General features: G+C 37.8%; 1 protein-coding gene across 1 annotated transcript; it reads right to left on the bottom strand.

Annotated features, from left to right (window-relative positions):
• Positions 1–10,510: 10,510 nt before the first annotated feature.
• LOC149208822 (uncharacterized) lies at positions 10,511–14,320 on the bottom strand. The gene is made up of 4 exons (XM_089398433.1): positions 13,375–14,320; positions 12,293–13,200; positions 11,633–12,145; positions 10,511–11,542 (listed from the first exon to the last, which is right to left on the bottom strand). Exons 1-4 carry the CDS (start codon positions 14,318–14,320, stop codon positions 10,511–10,513), a joined length of 3,399 nt encoding a protein of 1,132 aa, XP_089254559.1.
• Positions 14,321–14,521: the final 201 nt, after the last annotated feature.

A 14,521-nucleotide genomic window follows, 5' to 3' on the forward strand; every position in this document is an offset into this window, starting at 1 on the left:
AATATGACAGGGAGCCTCCTTATACTCTGGTTTCAGGAACACTTTATAATTTTCTATGTCCAAATCCATCCTCTTAAACCAGATTTCTCCTTGGTTAGGGATTCTAGTGGCTAAAGCTATGACTTTTGCTGATAGCAAGAAGTTTGTCCCTGCTATGGTGGTCTTCTTCCTATTGAAGTTTGTGGCAAATAGACTAGTCATCTTACAATGATAGCCCACGTCTTCTACTTTCTTAGAAAACCCTAGATAGCCTTCTTGATCAAATGACCTCTTGATGAACTATGAAGCATTGGTCTCTTACATATGTGTTGGCTCATATCTTGAGACTAGTCCCCCATTTTTGTATTTCTTCTTTTCATTGGCCATGTTGTTGGTTTTGCTTGACTGAAAACCCTAGTTTGGTAGGGGAAAGGGTAGCGGTTTAGGGTTGCAAAATAGGGAAAACTGAGCAGCTAGTTTAGGGAGGGAAATGGAGGGGATAGTAGTTAGGGAATATTCTAGGGAAAATTTAGGGGGTAGGGGTAGATGTTAGGGACACTAGGGTAGTGAAATTTCTTAAAATGAGAGAGGGAAGGAAGGGAAAAAGTGGAAAACATAGGGAAAACCTAGAAACGCAGCAAAAATGTAGTGTGGGCTTGGGTTTTTGGGGAAGAGTTGTGAGATAGGGAAAATAGGTATGGGAAATGGTTGGGGAGGCTCTATAAAGTGTATACAAGTGTTTTTAGGCCGAAAATATAGGGATTTTCTCCTTGGAAGAAAGAAAAAACCATGAAATCTTAAAAGCACAACATAAAACCCTATGAGAGGGAGCTCATCATTTTTTGAAGGATATCACTACAAGAGAGGGCTGATGAATGATTCAGTTATTTTTTTAGGAGTCTTGAAAACTTCTTGAATGAGAAATAACTTGTCTCTTTCTCTCTTTGAATTTCAAACTCAAAAACACAATGAAAGTCTAGAAGCGCAACATGTAGGTAGGAGAAATGAAATGATTTGATGGGATGAAGATCGATGCTCTAATAGCTGATATGAGGCAAAATGGTGGATAAGGACTCTTGGAGGATGAAATGAAGTTGTTGAATTCTAGTATGGTCTTTTAATACCTTGAAACTTGAAATTATTTTTTGGTGGTGGTGTGACATCACATGTACTTTTGAGAAATGACATGATGAGGTGATTGTACTGCAACATGATTTCTTCACAAGGAAATGGTACGTTGATGCTTTTTGTCCCTAAGTTGTTAACTCTCATGATGGTGACCAAAATGATGAACATGACTCTCTTTTTGCTTTTGATGACTGACATAATGATAACAATCAAAGGTGAATCCTAGACCATGACCTATATGATGATACATTAACTCTTTTGATGACCCAGGACACCTAAATGATTACATGACCATGATGAGTGATGATGACCTTGAGCAAGTGGAGGGATTAGTAATGACATAGACAGAAACCAATGACCATTTGACAACCAATAGGTATCAAATTTTATTTGAAAATATAACAATTTGACCTAATGACCCTATCAATCACATGGAAAGAGTACATTTGATCACTGGAACTAATGGACACTAACATTGGCTCCAATTGAGGATGGCAGCTCCTTTAGTAGGTGTCAAGAACAATGTAGACTAGGTAGCCTCATTCATTGGGAAATGGAGTCAAAATAAAACACTTGACACTCAAATGACTGACTAACTAAACTTAGAAAAACAAAAATTGACTTGACTTGACTTACATATGGTAGTAGATTATCGGGATCTTAGGGCCTTAATCCATAGCTTCAAATCCTAATGATAACCACCCACCTGCTAAAGATATATATACAATTATGTGATATGATCCCTCTAGTGTAACCAATCCAACAAATGGCTACTTATTTGAATCACGCTCACAATTTCCTTGAGTAGGCAGAAAAAACAAAAGATAGGCCACTCTAAGTGTCCATTGAACATGTACTCATGATCCATAAATACAAGAAGAGTCATATTCCCATATGGCTACAACAAATTGGGAATAGGGTCTTAAAAAAAATGTGCACTAAGGTTTAGCTCATCCAACAGATTGTAATTATTATGTAGGTGGTCTTTATACCATGAATATAAACCTTCACTTTCATCCTTACTCTCGTGCAATTCTAACTTGTAATTGTCTTGATATGATTGCAAATTTTTAGATGAGCTTTGCAATGAGACTCCTATTGAACAAGACAATGAAGATCGATGCCAAACTAAATCTTTATCAATCATATCTTCAAACTCACAGCTAACTAAAGGATGAGAATTTTGAATACAAACATCATCCATATAATTTCCTACTAGATCATTGCAAATATGAGAAAGATTTTGTAATCTGTTGTGGATCAGTTTTGATGAAACTGCATGATCTTGTATAAACTCTTCATGTTCCACACTTTCAGCTACATTTTCAAACTGAACGTTTCTTGGTAACTGTGATTGTGGACTGAAAAAGGGATCTAAATCACAAACAACATTCTCAACAACTTTAGGAGAAGGTTTCCAACTACTGTCAACTTGCTTAGTTGCTTCCTTGTCAACCTTATAGTTTTCTCTTACTTTTTCAAATGAGGAGAAACACAAGAGTAAGGAGTCTTGATCAAGATTTCCATTATCTTCTTCTTGCTCAATATCAAAATTGAAATAATGTTGATTTCTAATCTTGGGAAAGTTTTCTGTCAAAAATTGAAATGAAGTGAAACATAAGGGAAAATACCTTTCACTTGCTTTAAAATTTTTTGCATTTTCTTCATTGCTATCATGATTGATATGCATAGGTTGATTGCTATATTTGAGTTGTTGTAACTGAACTTCCTCTTCCCAAAAACATGTCGCTAATTTCTTTGAAAAGTCAACGTCGAGTTCGACAACATAATCATCATCATATTGATCATACTTGGGTAAATCATAAATATAAGTAATGTCATCAAGCATACACATTGGATAAACTGATTTCTTCTCCACAGGCTGAGTTTGCATTTCATCTTCGCACATGGCTTGGAGTGAATAACCTTTCCTTCTTTTGCAATAAGTGGTACATGGTGTTTTTGAACAATAAGTTCTTCTCTTATGATGATCTTTTGCATCATTTCTTACATTGTGCTTACCAAAATGTAAAGTTTCACTTCTGAAGATGTCCAATGCTCCTTCTCTATGTTCTCCCTCTCTTCTGCCTTCAACTTTGACCTTTTGACGAGTAGGTTAGCTTCCACATCTATTTCACTATCGTACATTTCATTGGGTGTTGTAGTGTTCCTTTCTCTCAATTTAAATGCCATTTGCGGATCAAAGGCATCCGGGTAGTGTAAGAAAGCTAAACCAGGAGGCGGTTTTATATTAGTAGGCATTTAATAGGACACTTGAATGAACCTGGTGGAAAAGTGTTGCACTGTTTCTCCTGGATGTATTTTCAAATGATTATATTCTTCTAAAACCATAAAAGGATTCCTCTTGATCACCCATTTATCAAGGAAGACTTTCAAAAAATGCTGGAAATAAAAAATTCTTGTAGTTGGAAAGTTTTTGAACCATTTCTTAGCTTCACCTTGCAAAGATAAAGCAAAAATCCTGATACTGACATCATCTTCTTCAACCTCAAAAAGGTCGATAAATTTGTCAAAACTTTGAATGAGTTTTTCAGCAGTGATGTTACCATATTCTCTGTCAAACCTGGGATGATATTTATAATAAATTTCAAGGAAATCATGGAGAATAGGATGTAAGATGAGAGGCTTGTATCTATCTAGAATTTTAAAAGGTATAGGAGTATGTATAGAAGATGTAAGATTAGTCTTGATCTCTTAAGGCTCATCAAGTTGAATATGATGAGCATAAGTTTCAAAAGAAAGGTCTTGACCAAGATCAAAAGTGTAAGGAGAATTTGGATTCACAATCTTCAAAGGAATGTAATCAAATGTAGGTCTGTGACCTTTTCTCAAATACAACATACTTTGGAAATCCTTCTTGAAATTCTCAAGAAAAGAGAAGAAATAATTTATGACAAAGAACATGAAGTATTAGATGAAAGTCCAAGTTGAATACCTGATATTTCCATATTGTCTTTTCATATTTATGTTGGTAAGGTTCATCCTCGAATGAAGTCTTTAAATTACATTTGAAACTAATTTGGAGTTGCCAAGTGAATGATTTCAACCTTCCTATGTTTGATCACTGTTCACCATTAGAAATAAGATCTGATACTTTTCATTCACACCCACAAAAAATGTGAACTTTCTTTCCCCGGCAATGGCACCAAAATGTTATCACTTCTGAGTTTTCCTGAGATTGAGAAAGGAAGCCAAGGAGGTAACCTCAGACCAGCTTTCGACTTGGTAGCTAGCCTTACCAAATAAGAGAGGGATCTCTCTAAATCAACCTCATATCCAATGGAAGTGACTAGAGAATATGAATATTTTAGGCTAGGTATAAACTTTGTAGTCTTTGATTAGGGTTTGCTAGATAAAGAGAACTAGGTCTCAGAACTAGGTCAAGTAATCCTAAAGGTCAGTTGAAGACATAAGATGGGGAAAGGTAGGTGCAATCAGTGACTCAAAATGGTTTTTCATTGTAGTGTGGTGAGGACGATATAGTAGGAATTAAGTGAGTGAAGGCATGAATTAACTTATCTAGAAGAAAAACACTTAAATGCTTATCTTAAATGAAAACAAAGCGGTAAAAAAATGACATACGTTTCAACTCTTAAAAGATAAAGCATACAGATAAATATAGGTGGTTGATAAAAATATATAATCATCAAATATATAAAGAAAAACAATAAAAACAGATCCCCTAACCACAACACAAGAATCCCATAAAAATAGTTGCAACTCTTTGTTATATTTTTGCAATAGTCAAGTACACTAGTTCCAAGATTGAGATACAAGTATGCAACCCCTCTTTTGACTTCATTTAGTCTACATATAGATGAAAACAATCATTCTCCCTCTTAAGGGTCAAATCCTACCTTCTAGGAACTAATTACAAGATTCTCTCCAACCATGCAAAAACATAGGGAGGTTAGAATCCAATTTCCTTTTTACACTAACTGACTTAGTTTGACTTTGAAAGCATTGATTACAATGAAATTAACTCTAACCATCACTAGAATATTTAATTACATCATGTAATATAATTAAAAGACTACTTTCATCACCAAAGATGACTCTTGACCATGAAAACTCAGAAACAATCTTCTTCCATAGAAGTGCAGCATGTGACAACAGGAGCGCAACGAACTTTGGGAAGATATTTTAAGGAATTTGGTGGATCTCTGAGCTCAGCTGAAGGTTGGTACATGTAGCTTAGGTTTTCTACTATACCTGTAAAGCTTCAAATTACAAAAAAATAATCTCCAAGACACCTTAAAACTCATTCTACCACAACTACTCCAGAAACGCAATGTGTACCTCAGAACAATGGCAAAAGAGTGAAAAATTGATGGTTTTTCACCTTTTTCTGCAAATTCATGAGTTGAAAAGACAAAAAAAGTGGATTTCTAAAATGCACTATTCAAGAGACACCTGCACATGGTTATCATCCTTCATTTGGAGCCTCTGAGAAGAAGCGCATCATGCTCACCCTACGTTTCTGTGCATTAGTATTGCTTGTATGACCAAAAAAACTCAAAAATTGTCAAAATTTTCCCTAAATTCTCTCCTTTTGCATTTTCTTGTCATGTCTCACACAACTAAGGATGCCTCAGCTAGTGTATCCATATTGTCCCTCTTCTTGAGCTTTCTTAGTGTCTTCTTGTATTCCTTCTTCATACTTTTGACCTTAACTATAGAAATCATGTTTCTTGCATAATAGTGCCTTGCCATATGCCTATGCATGGTGGTGTCCCTCTTTGCATTTTTAGAAAGCTCATCCAAGTGCACATTTACCTTCTCAAGCCAATATTCCTTGTTCTCTTGAATTTTAATAACTATAGTGTTATTTATGTTTTTCAGGGTTTGAGGAGGAGAAGGATTTTCTTCTTGTTGTCCCTGTTTGACAAAGGATCTAGTTGTAGGCCTCCTAGGATGTACCTATGTGTCTTTATCCTCTATCTTCTCCACATCAATGATGGCATTACCCATATCTTTCTCTACCGGAAAATCAGCCTTGCTAGATGATGGATGATCCCCTTGTGGTTTCCTTGGCAAGAATAGGTTTAGTTTGAGCTACCTATTCTCTTATTATAAGAAGGATACCATGAAAGTTTCCTTGGCAAGATCATCTTTCAGCTCCCTGATCTGTGCCTCTTTCTCTTTGATTATGTCTTTAGCTGCTTTGTCTTCATTGTGTTCTATGAGGTAGACAATGTCTAAATCAAGAGATGCTTGTTCCTCACTTTGTAATGGTGTATCATATTTACCGCTGCTATAAGTCTTTGAAATTTTTGTTCTAGGCATCTTTGTCACTGATGTCTTATTTGATGAGCCAACCTCCTATGGCTTAGATGATTCTAAGGGAGTGCCTTGACTATTTCGCTGACTAGAGGAAAGAAAAAGAGAAACTGCCTCCAAGAAGATCTCCCATGGAATGTTGATATGTGTGAGCTAGTGGAGAACTATGACTTTGATCAAAGCATGATGAAACAAGCTTGCCTGATGGTCTCTCCCTTTAGTTTTCACTTTTTGAGTCATTTTAACTAGGCTTTTGAACAAGTAATTGGGTAGGTTTAGTGGTTTGATGGAAGTGAAGTGAATCAACAATCTTATGTGATACTGATACATCCTACTAAACCTGCCTTCACAAGTCGAATATTTCATAATCATCTTCATCAAAGGAATATATTTATCCAATAATTGCCTGCAAGGGAAAAAATGAGAGGGAGCCTCCTTATACTATGGTTTTAGGAAAACTTTATAATTTTCTATGTCCAAATCCGTCCCCTTAAACCAGATTTCTCCTTGGTTAGGGATTCCAGTGGCTGAAGCTATGACTTCTGTTGATACCAAAAATTCCATCCCTGCTATGGTGGTCTTGTTCCTCTTGAAATTTGTGGAAAATAGACTAGTTAGCTTATAATGGTAGCCCACCTCTTATACTTTCTAACAAAACCCTAAGTAGCCTACTTGTTCAAATGACCTCTTGATAAAATGTGAAGCATTGATCTCTTGCGTATGAGTTGGCTCATATCTTGAGACCTGTCACCCCTTGTTTTATTTCTTCTTTTCACTGGCCATGCTGTTGTCTTTTCTTGACTAAAAACTCTAGTTTGATAGGGGAAAGGTTAGGGCTTTAGGGTTGCAAAACAGGAAAAATGGAGCAGCTTGTTTAGGGAGGGAAATGGAGGGGATAGGAGTTAGGGAAAATTATAGGGAAAATTTAGGGGATAGGGGTAGCTGTTAGGGACACAAGGGTAGTGAAATTTCTTAGAATGGTAGAGGGAAGGAAGGGAAAAACTGGAAAATAGAGGGAATACCCAGAAACACAACAAAAACGCAGCATGGGCTTGGGTTTTAAGGGAAAAATGATGAGAGAAAATAGGTATGAGAAATGGTTGGGGAGGGTCTATCAAGTGTATACAAGGGCATTTAGGCATAACACATAGGGATTTTATCCTTGGAAAAAAGAAAAAACCATGAGATCTTAAAAATGCATTATAAAACCCTAAGAGAGGGATTTTTTCAATTTTTGAAGGATTTCACCTACTTGTTTAGGAGTGTTGAAAACTTCTTGAATGAGAAATAAGTTGTTTCTTTCTTTCTTTGACTTTCAAACTAAAAAACACAGTGAATGTCGAAAAGCACAGTGTGCAGGCAACATAAATGCAGCGAGATGATGGGCAAGGTGTTTTGATGATGAAGATCGATGCTTTTATGGTTGAGATGAGGCACAATGGTGGAGAAAATCTATTGGAGGATGAAATGAAGTTGTTGAATAGTTGGATGGTATTTTAATAGCTTGAAACTCAATTTTTGTCTTTCGTGGTGGTGTGACATCACATGTAATTTTGAGAAATGAAATGATGAGGTGATTGTATTGTAGCATAATTTCTTCACAAGGAAATGGTACCTTGATTATATTTGTCCTTAAGTTGCTAACTCCCATGATGGTGACCCAAATGATGAACATGACTCTCTTTTTGATTTTGATGATTGATATAATGATGACAATCAAAGGTGAATCCTAGACCATGACCTATATGATGATACATTAACTCTTTTGATGACCTAGGACACCTAAATGATCACATGACCATGATGAGTGATGACGACCTTGATCAAGTGGAGGGAGTAGCAATGACCTAGATAGAAACAAATGTCCATTTGACAACCAAGAGGTATCAAAATTTATTTGAAAATATAACAGTTTGACCTAATGACCCTATTAATCACATGGAAAGAGTACATTTGATTACTGGAACTAATGGAAACTAATAGTACATACAAGAAAAAATCATTGTAGTTGTTGATCCCAATGTCCTCTTGCGCTTTCCTACTCTTCCTTTTCCTTCTTGTTCCAAACCCGAAGTATGCCACAGTCCTCCAAGAGTGCTCCAAGAAACTCTAAGTGTCCAAGAGTCTGTGAGAGAGAGTATATAAAATCAGAGTTCTAAAACTAAACTAACAAAAGGGTACAAACTGATCCTCAAAATCCTTTTAATTAATGAGTCCTCTATTTCTTTCATTTTCCATTCTTTTCCTTCATTTTCCTTCTCACATGCAACCTGTGACCTTTCACCTTACTTTTCCTTTCCAACGTGTTTTCCATTGCCTTTGGCAATTTCCATAGTCATTAACTAATCACAAGTGATCCCCATCACTGTGTTTTTTCCCAACATTCAGCTTGGAATAGGTCTCCCTTGAACTTGGTTAACATTTTTCCTTTATTAACTTTATTATATCGATTTTTGACCAGGGTTGTTACATAACCCTCCCCCTTAGGGGAACACCAGCCTCAGTTGTCAATGACACCTACAACACTAGTAGGAAATGAGCAATTAGTGACTAGGTGACTAAAAACGTTAGTCACCACAACTTTTCCAAGTGAAATACTACAAAAAATAAGCAATCTTAAGTGACCGAACTAAAAATGACTAACATAAATCACTAATTTAGTCACGGGTTAAAATATGTGACTAGCTAATAAATAATACAACTAAAAATGACTAACGTGAATGACTAATTTAGTCTAAGAACAAAAATACAACTACCTAACAAGTACTACAATAATATGAATTGGTTTTTTATGTTAGTCATCTTAATTGTGTCAAGCAATCTAAACTTACAAGTGATAGGGGATTGAAAGGTTGTTAAAGATTGGTTGAAAGGTTATCCTTCCTTAAACACTACTTCATCCTCACATGGTGTATAGGTAAGACAAATTTGCACTATGTATCTCTAATAATTTGTAATTTTAAAAATCTTTTTTTTAATAATTTTATTTATTTATTTATTTTTATGTATTTTTTTAAAATCTATTCATTGAATCTAACTAGATCTAGTTCTAATTTGAAATTAATTTAAAGGGAAATTTTAATTTTTAAGACTATAATATCAAATAAAAACTACTTTAATTTCATATTAATCGGCCTACATCCATCTTAACCTCAGATCTATCAAGTGTTGAGGGGGTCCAATCTCTCAAGGTGCAAACATTTTTTCCTTCTGGTGCAAAACTTGAGGAAATGTTTTCACCTCGAGGGATTGGAGGCCTCTCGGCACTTGATAGTTATAGGGTTAATATGGATCTAGGTTTGTTATATTTTTTCCGGGGAAAAAATCAAAACTTTTTATTAAGTGCTATAAAAAGTTTTACAAGCAATTGTATCATATGCCATCACAGCTGGCTAAGAAGTCTGCTGTTCTGCTCAACATTTAAGGAGCTTTTCTGCTGTTCTGTAGGACACGGAACCTGTACAAACAACCTTCCAAACGGAGGCGCCATGTCAGCCATGAAGAAACTTCAAAACAAAACCAAAGCCTGGGGTCTCCTTCAACTGAAGGAAAACAACCCCAAACATCAAAAAAATAGATATGTTTTATAGCCCGGTGACAGTTTCAAACGGAAAGAAAAAAGTCTGTTTGCTGTGTCTTAAAAGTACTGCTGCTGAAGACGATAAAAAAAAAACTAATTAAACATAGCTGGAAAAATACATAAATATACAGGTGCTATATAAAGCCGCTACAAAAACTGTTGTCAAAAAAGTTGCTGAAAGGCAAGATGTCAATGAGCCTGTGCATAAGGAGGCATATTTGATATAACTGAATGCCCCTGTTTTTTCTCTTCTATGGTCCATTCGCCCATATCCTGTTGTACACCAGCTTTAGATAGCTGGTCTGCTTCTTCATTTCTATCCCTGTAGATGTGGCAGATAGAAAAAATATTAAAAGATGCTTTTAAAAAAGAGATTTCTTCCACAAGAGTCCTCAGAATCTGATTATGACAAGATGCTTTTCCATTGACCCAATTTATGACATTTAGAGAGTCCCCAAAAATCTGAATCGTGTTTATGTTTCTGTGGAGAAGCCAGCATAATAGGTAGCGAAGAGCTGATAATTACGTATAGTTATTAGTGCCAGAACCCAACCCAACAGAAGCCTTTAAAGTGTGTTCCAGATTGATATGAATGCACAGGCCAGCTCCAGCCCTGTTATTTTGCGAAGCCCCATCAAAGAAACCACAAGGGATGCCTTCCTGTATGTTGATTTGATTTCGCTTAGGATTAGGATCTTTAGGCTCAGGAGGAGGTAAGGCAGTGTATATGGCCACGATGTTAATGGCGATGACGGAGGAGGGAGTGGCCTTGTCTTGGAAGATGCTATTATTCCTGGCTAGCCATATTCCCCAGCAAAAAATGGGAGGCAAGTTCCTCAAGTTTCCTTCCGGAAAGTCTTGCCACCATTTTCTCCAAGCTGACTCCAAAGAATCCTGACCCCACAGAGCATTTATCCTGAGCAGCGCAGTGACCTCCTCCCAAATCTGTCTAGTGAAGGCACAAGAAATGAAAAGGTGATTTATGGATTCATCTTCAGACTTGCATAGGGGACATCTACCAGGCCCAACTAAGAATCTTGCCTGTAAAATATCCCAAGTTGGAACCTTCCTTTTTAAGATACACCAGAGAAAAAGTCTGGCCTTTGCTGGGCTTTTGATTTTCCACAAACTTTTGGCCCACCAATCCGGACCACCCCAGCCTTTCTTTCCCATCAAGAAGAGGTATCCATCTTTAGGCGAGTATTCCCCTGATTTACTCTGGGCCCACATCAAGCAATCAGGTTCATCTTTTATCCTGACATTTGAACGTTGTAATTCTTTTGTGAAACCCTCCCATTCCGCCTTCCATCTGGCATTTATTCCCAAATCAACATCATCCTTCCAAGCCTGTCCCCAAATAGTAGACTGTCCGACCTTCTCCACCTGATTTAGTGCTGTAATACCTTTACTTTCCAGATGTCTGAGAAGTCCAGGTGATAAAGCAAAGTCTTCATTGCATCCTACCCAAGGATCCCTGCCAATCCTGACAAGTCTACCATCGCCTACTTTCCAGGCTAGGCCTTGTTCAATCACTGAGAAAGCTTCCACCGTGGCCTTCCATATGGCAGAAACATTTTTTATTTTCTTATTTTGACTCCGAATCCAGTCTTCCAAAGGGATGGGGTCAATGTATTTCCTTTTTACCACTTTTGTCCATAAGTTTTCCAGAGTTAATAGCCTCCATCCAGATTTAGCAGCTAGAGAGAGGCTGAAGTCTGGAAGTCTTTTAATGCCCCATCCTCCCCATTCTTTTGGTCTGGCCACTTTGTCCCAAGCCACCCAAGGTAACACTGAGCACTCCTTTGAGCCAGCCCAAAGAAATCTACAGCAAATTTTCCTGATTTTCTCCATCACTCCTTTGGGAATCCATGTCAGGGCGGCCCAGTAAACCGGTATAGCTAGAAGAACTGATTTGATAAGAGTCAGCCTCCCAGCTCTGGATAACCATCTGAAGCTCCAGTGTGATATTCTAGCTTCAATCTTGGCTATGAGCCAGTTCCAGTCCTCTTTTTTGTAACCAACAGGCTTTAACCAGAATCCCAAGTATTTGAAAGGAATATCCAGGGACTGTATGGGGAAAGGGAATAAATTAGCCAGACTATTCCTTTCCCTTCTTTCAAATTCTGCCACACAAGCTTGGGACTTTCTTGAGTTTATCTGCATTCCAGTGGCTTTAAGGAAAAGATCAAAAATGCATTTTAACTCCTTTAGTTCATCAGAGGAGCCATTAGTGAAAATCAAAATATCATCAACAAAAAGAAGGTGTGTGATGAAGAGATTGATTGCTACCTCGATACCCTTTACCTTCTCCGATCTTCTGGCTTTATGAAGTAGTCTGCTTAGCCCTTCTGCCACAAGAAGAAACAGGAGGGGAGATAATGGGCAGCCTTGCCTTAGTCCCCTCTGACTGTTGAAAAAAGAGGAGGCTGCACCGTTAACCAGAACTGCAACGCTGACATTTGTGATGCATCCCATGATCCAGCTAACAAAGGAATAGTTGAAGCCAAGGTGAGTCAGCAACATCCGCAAATAGAGCCAACTGATCCGGTCATATGCTTTTGATAAGTCAATTTTGAGCATAGCTCCCTTCTTTTTCTTCATTCTGATACTATGAATAACCTCCTGAGCTACACCAATGGCTTCATGAATTTGTCTTCCATCCAGGAAGCCAAATTGTTCCATCGATATGTTTTGAGATAGAAGAGGAGCTAATCTGAGCGCAATAACCTTTGCAATAATCTTATAGATGCAATTACACAAGGAAATAGGCCTAAAATCTTCGAAACTTTTCGGATCATCCTTCTTCGGAATAAGAGCTATAAAAGTTGAATTGAAAGGTATATAGACTGCTCCTTTCTGTCTCGACTCTTCAACTACTTCAGTAATTTCAGTTCCTAATTGATCAAAAAAGTGGAGGAACAGTTCTATTGTCCAGCCATCTGGCCCTGGACTCTTATCCTTGCCCATGAGCTTCATAGCTGCTTCAACCTCCTCCTTTGAGACCGGGGAAGACAGATCTTCTGATTCATCTTCCTCAATGAACCTAGGAAAACTTTGCGCCGTTTGGATGACTTCTGCAAAAGTAGCCTCCCCAGAATCTGAGAAAATATTTTGAAAATGTCTTTTCCCTAACCCAGAGAGCTCTGAGAAGGAATTGACAGTCCTCCCTTCTTCGTCTTTAAGGCGCCAGATAGTATTTGCAGCTTTCCTACCTTTAGCATAGTTATGAAAAAACTTAGTATTCTCATCCCCCGATTTTATCCAGACTGCCCTACTTTTTATCCTCCATTCTTCTTCCTTATCCAGTAGGATTTTATTTTGTTGTTTCTCCAAATGGAGGATTCTGTCTTTGGATGACTGAGAGGAATAACCATCTACCTCCATACTTTCCAATTGCTTCAGTTCCTCCCTAATTGATTCCTCCTCCTTATTTTGCTTCAGCTTTCTTTCCTTTGCCCAGGTGATTGTGGCCTTCTTCAGATTTTTCAGATTCTCCATGAACAAAAAACCCCTATCCTCATCTGAGTTTGGTGCAGGATGTCTCCATGAATTATTAAACAGATTGCAGAATGTGGGGTCTTGAAGCCAAGCAGGATTGAACTTGAAAGGGGCGGGAGGCTTGGGAGGAGGGAGGAAAAGGTCTAGAAAAACAGGGAAATGGTCCGAGTTTCCTCTTTCCTCAACCCACTGTTTGATCATGGGAATTTTTGTTAACAGGGGCTCAGCTATCAGGAAACGGTCAAGTCTTTTAGCAATGCGATCTTCACCTACTCTTCGATTTCTCCAGGAAGGCTTTAATTTGATCGGAGAAGGGTCAGAGAAGTTATTATCCGATATGAGGTTAAGGAAGAAATCTGTGAGCGGGTCTTCTCTAGCAGATGGCCCCCAAGCTTCAGCTCTGCCTATGGAGAAATTTAAATCACCACCCAGAAGCAAGTAAGGGGTCTTCATCATCGATTTTAACATCAGATCTTCCCAAAAAGATTCCCTGTCCTGACAGGGCCCATAGACATTTACTAAAGTAATAGGGAAAGAGAAATCTGGGAAAATAACCTCCAAGCCCATGACATTTTTCATACCCCATTGGTTTAAAATTTTAACCCGTCCTTCTTTAATTCCAATGGTGATGCCCCCCGAGTGACCAGAAGAGTCAATAGCAGTAAATGACCACCCTGGCAGAAGTGATTTTAGCATGGCTTCAATCTCAACGGCCTTCCCCAAAGTTTCTTGCAGAAAGATAACATCCAGATTTGAATTGTTTATCCACTCTTTTAGGGCCAGTTTTTTAGGTTTGCTGGCCAAACCTCTACAATTCCAGGATGTCAGGATCATTTTATAACCCTCTCAGGGGGATGGCCTGCTCTAAGAACCCCCGGGATAGAGTATTGTTTGCCATCTGCAACATCAAGCTTTGCTTTTATCTTTGCTTTGGATATATCCGATTTCCTACCTCTCTTATTTTTGGTGCAACTTTGTTCAGAGGGCTGTCCCAATCCGCCTATAGGCCCTGAGTCACTAGGTTTCCCTCCCATA

This window comes from Pinus tabuliformis, chromosome 1_2 (assembly GCF_031772625.1).
Source record: "Pinus tabuliformis cultivar Carrire ecotype Pingquan chromosome 1_2, CPIR1, whole genome shotgun sequence".
Lineage (NCBI taxonomy): Eukaryota > Viridiplantae > Streptophyta > Pinopsida > Pinales > Pinaceae > Pinus > Pinus tabuliformis.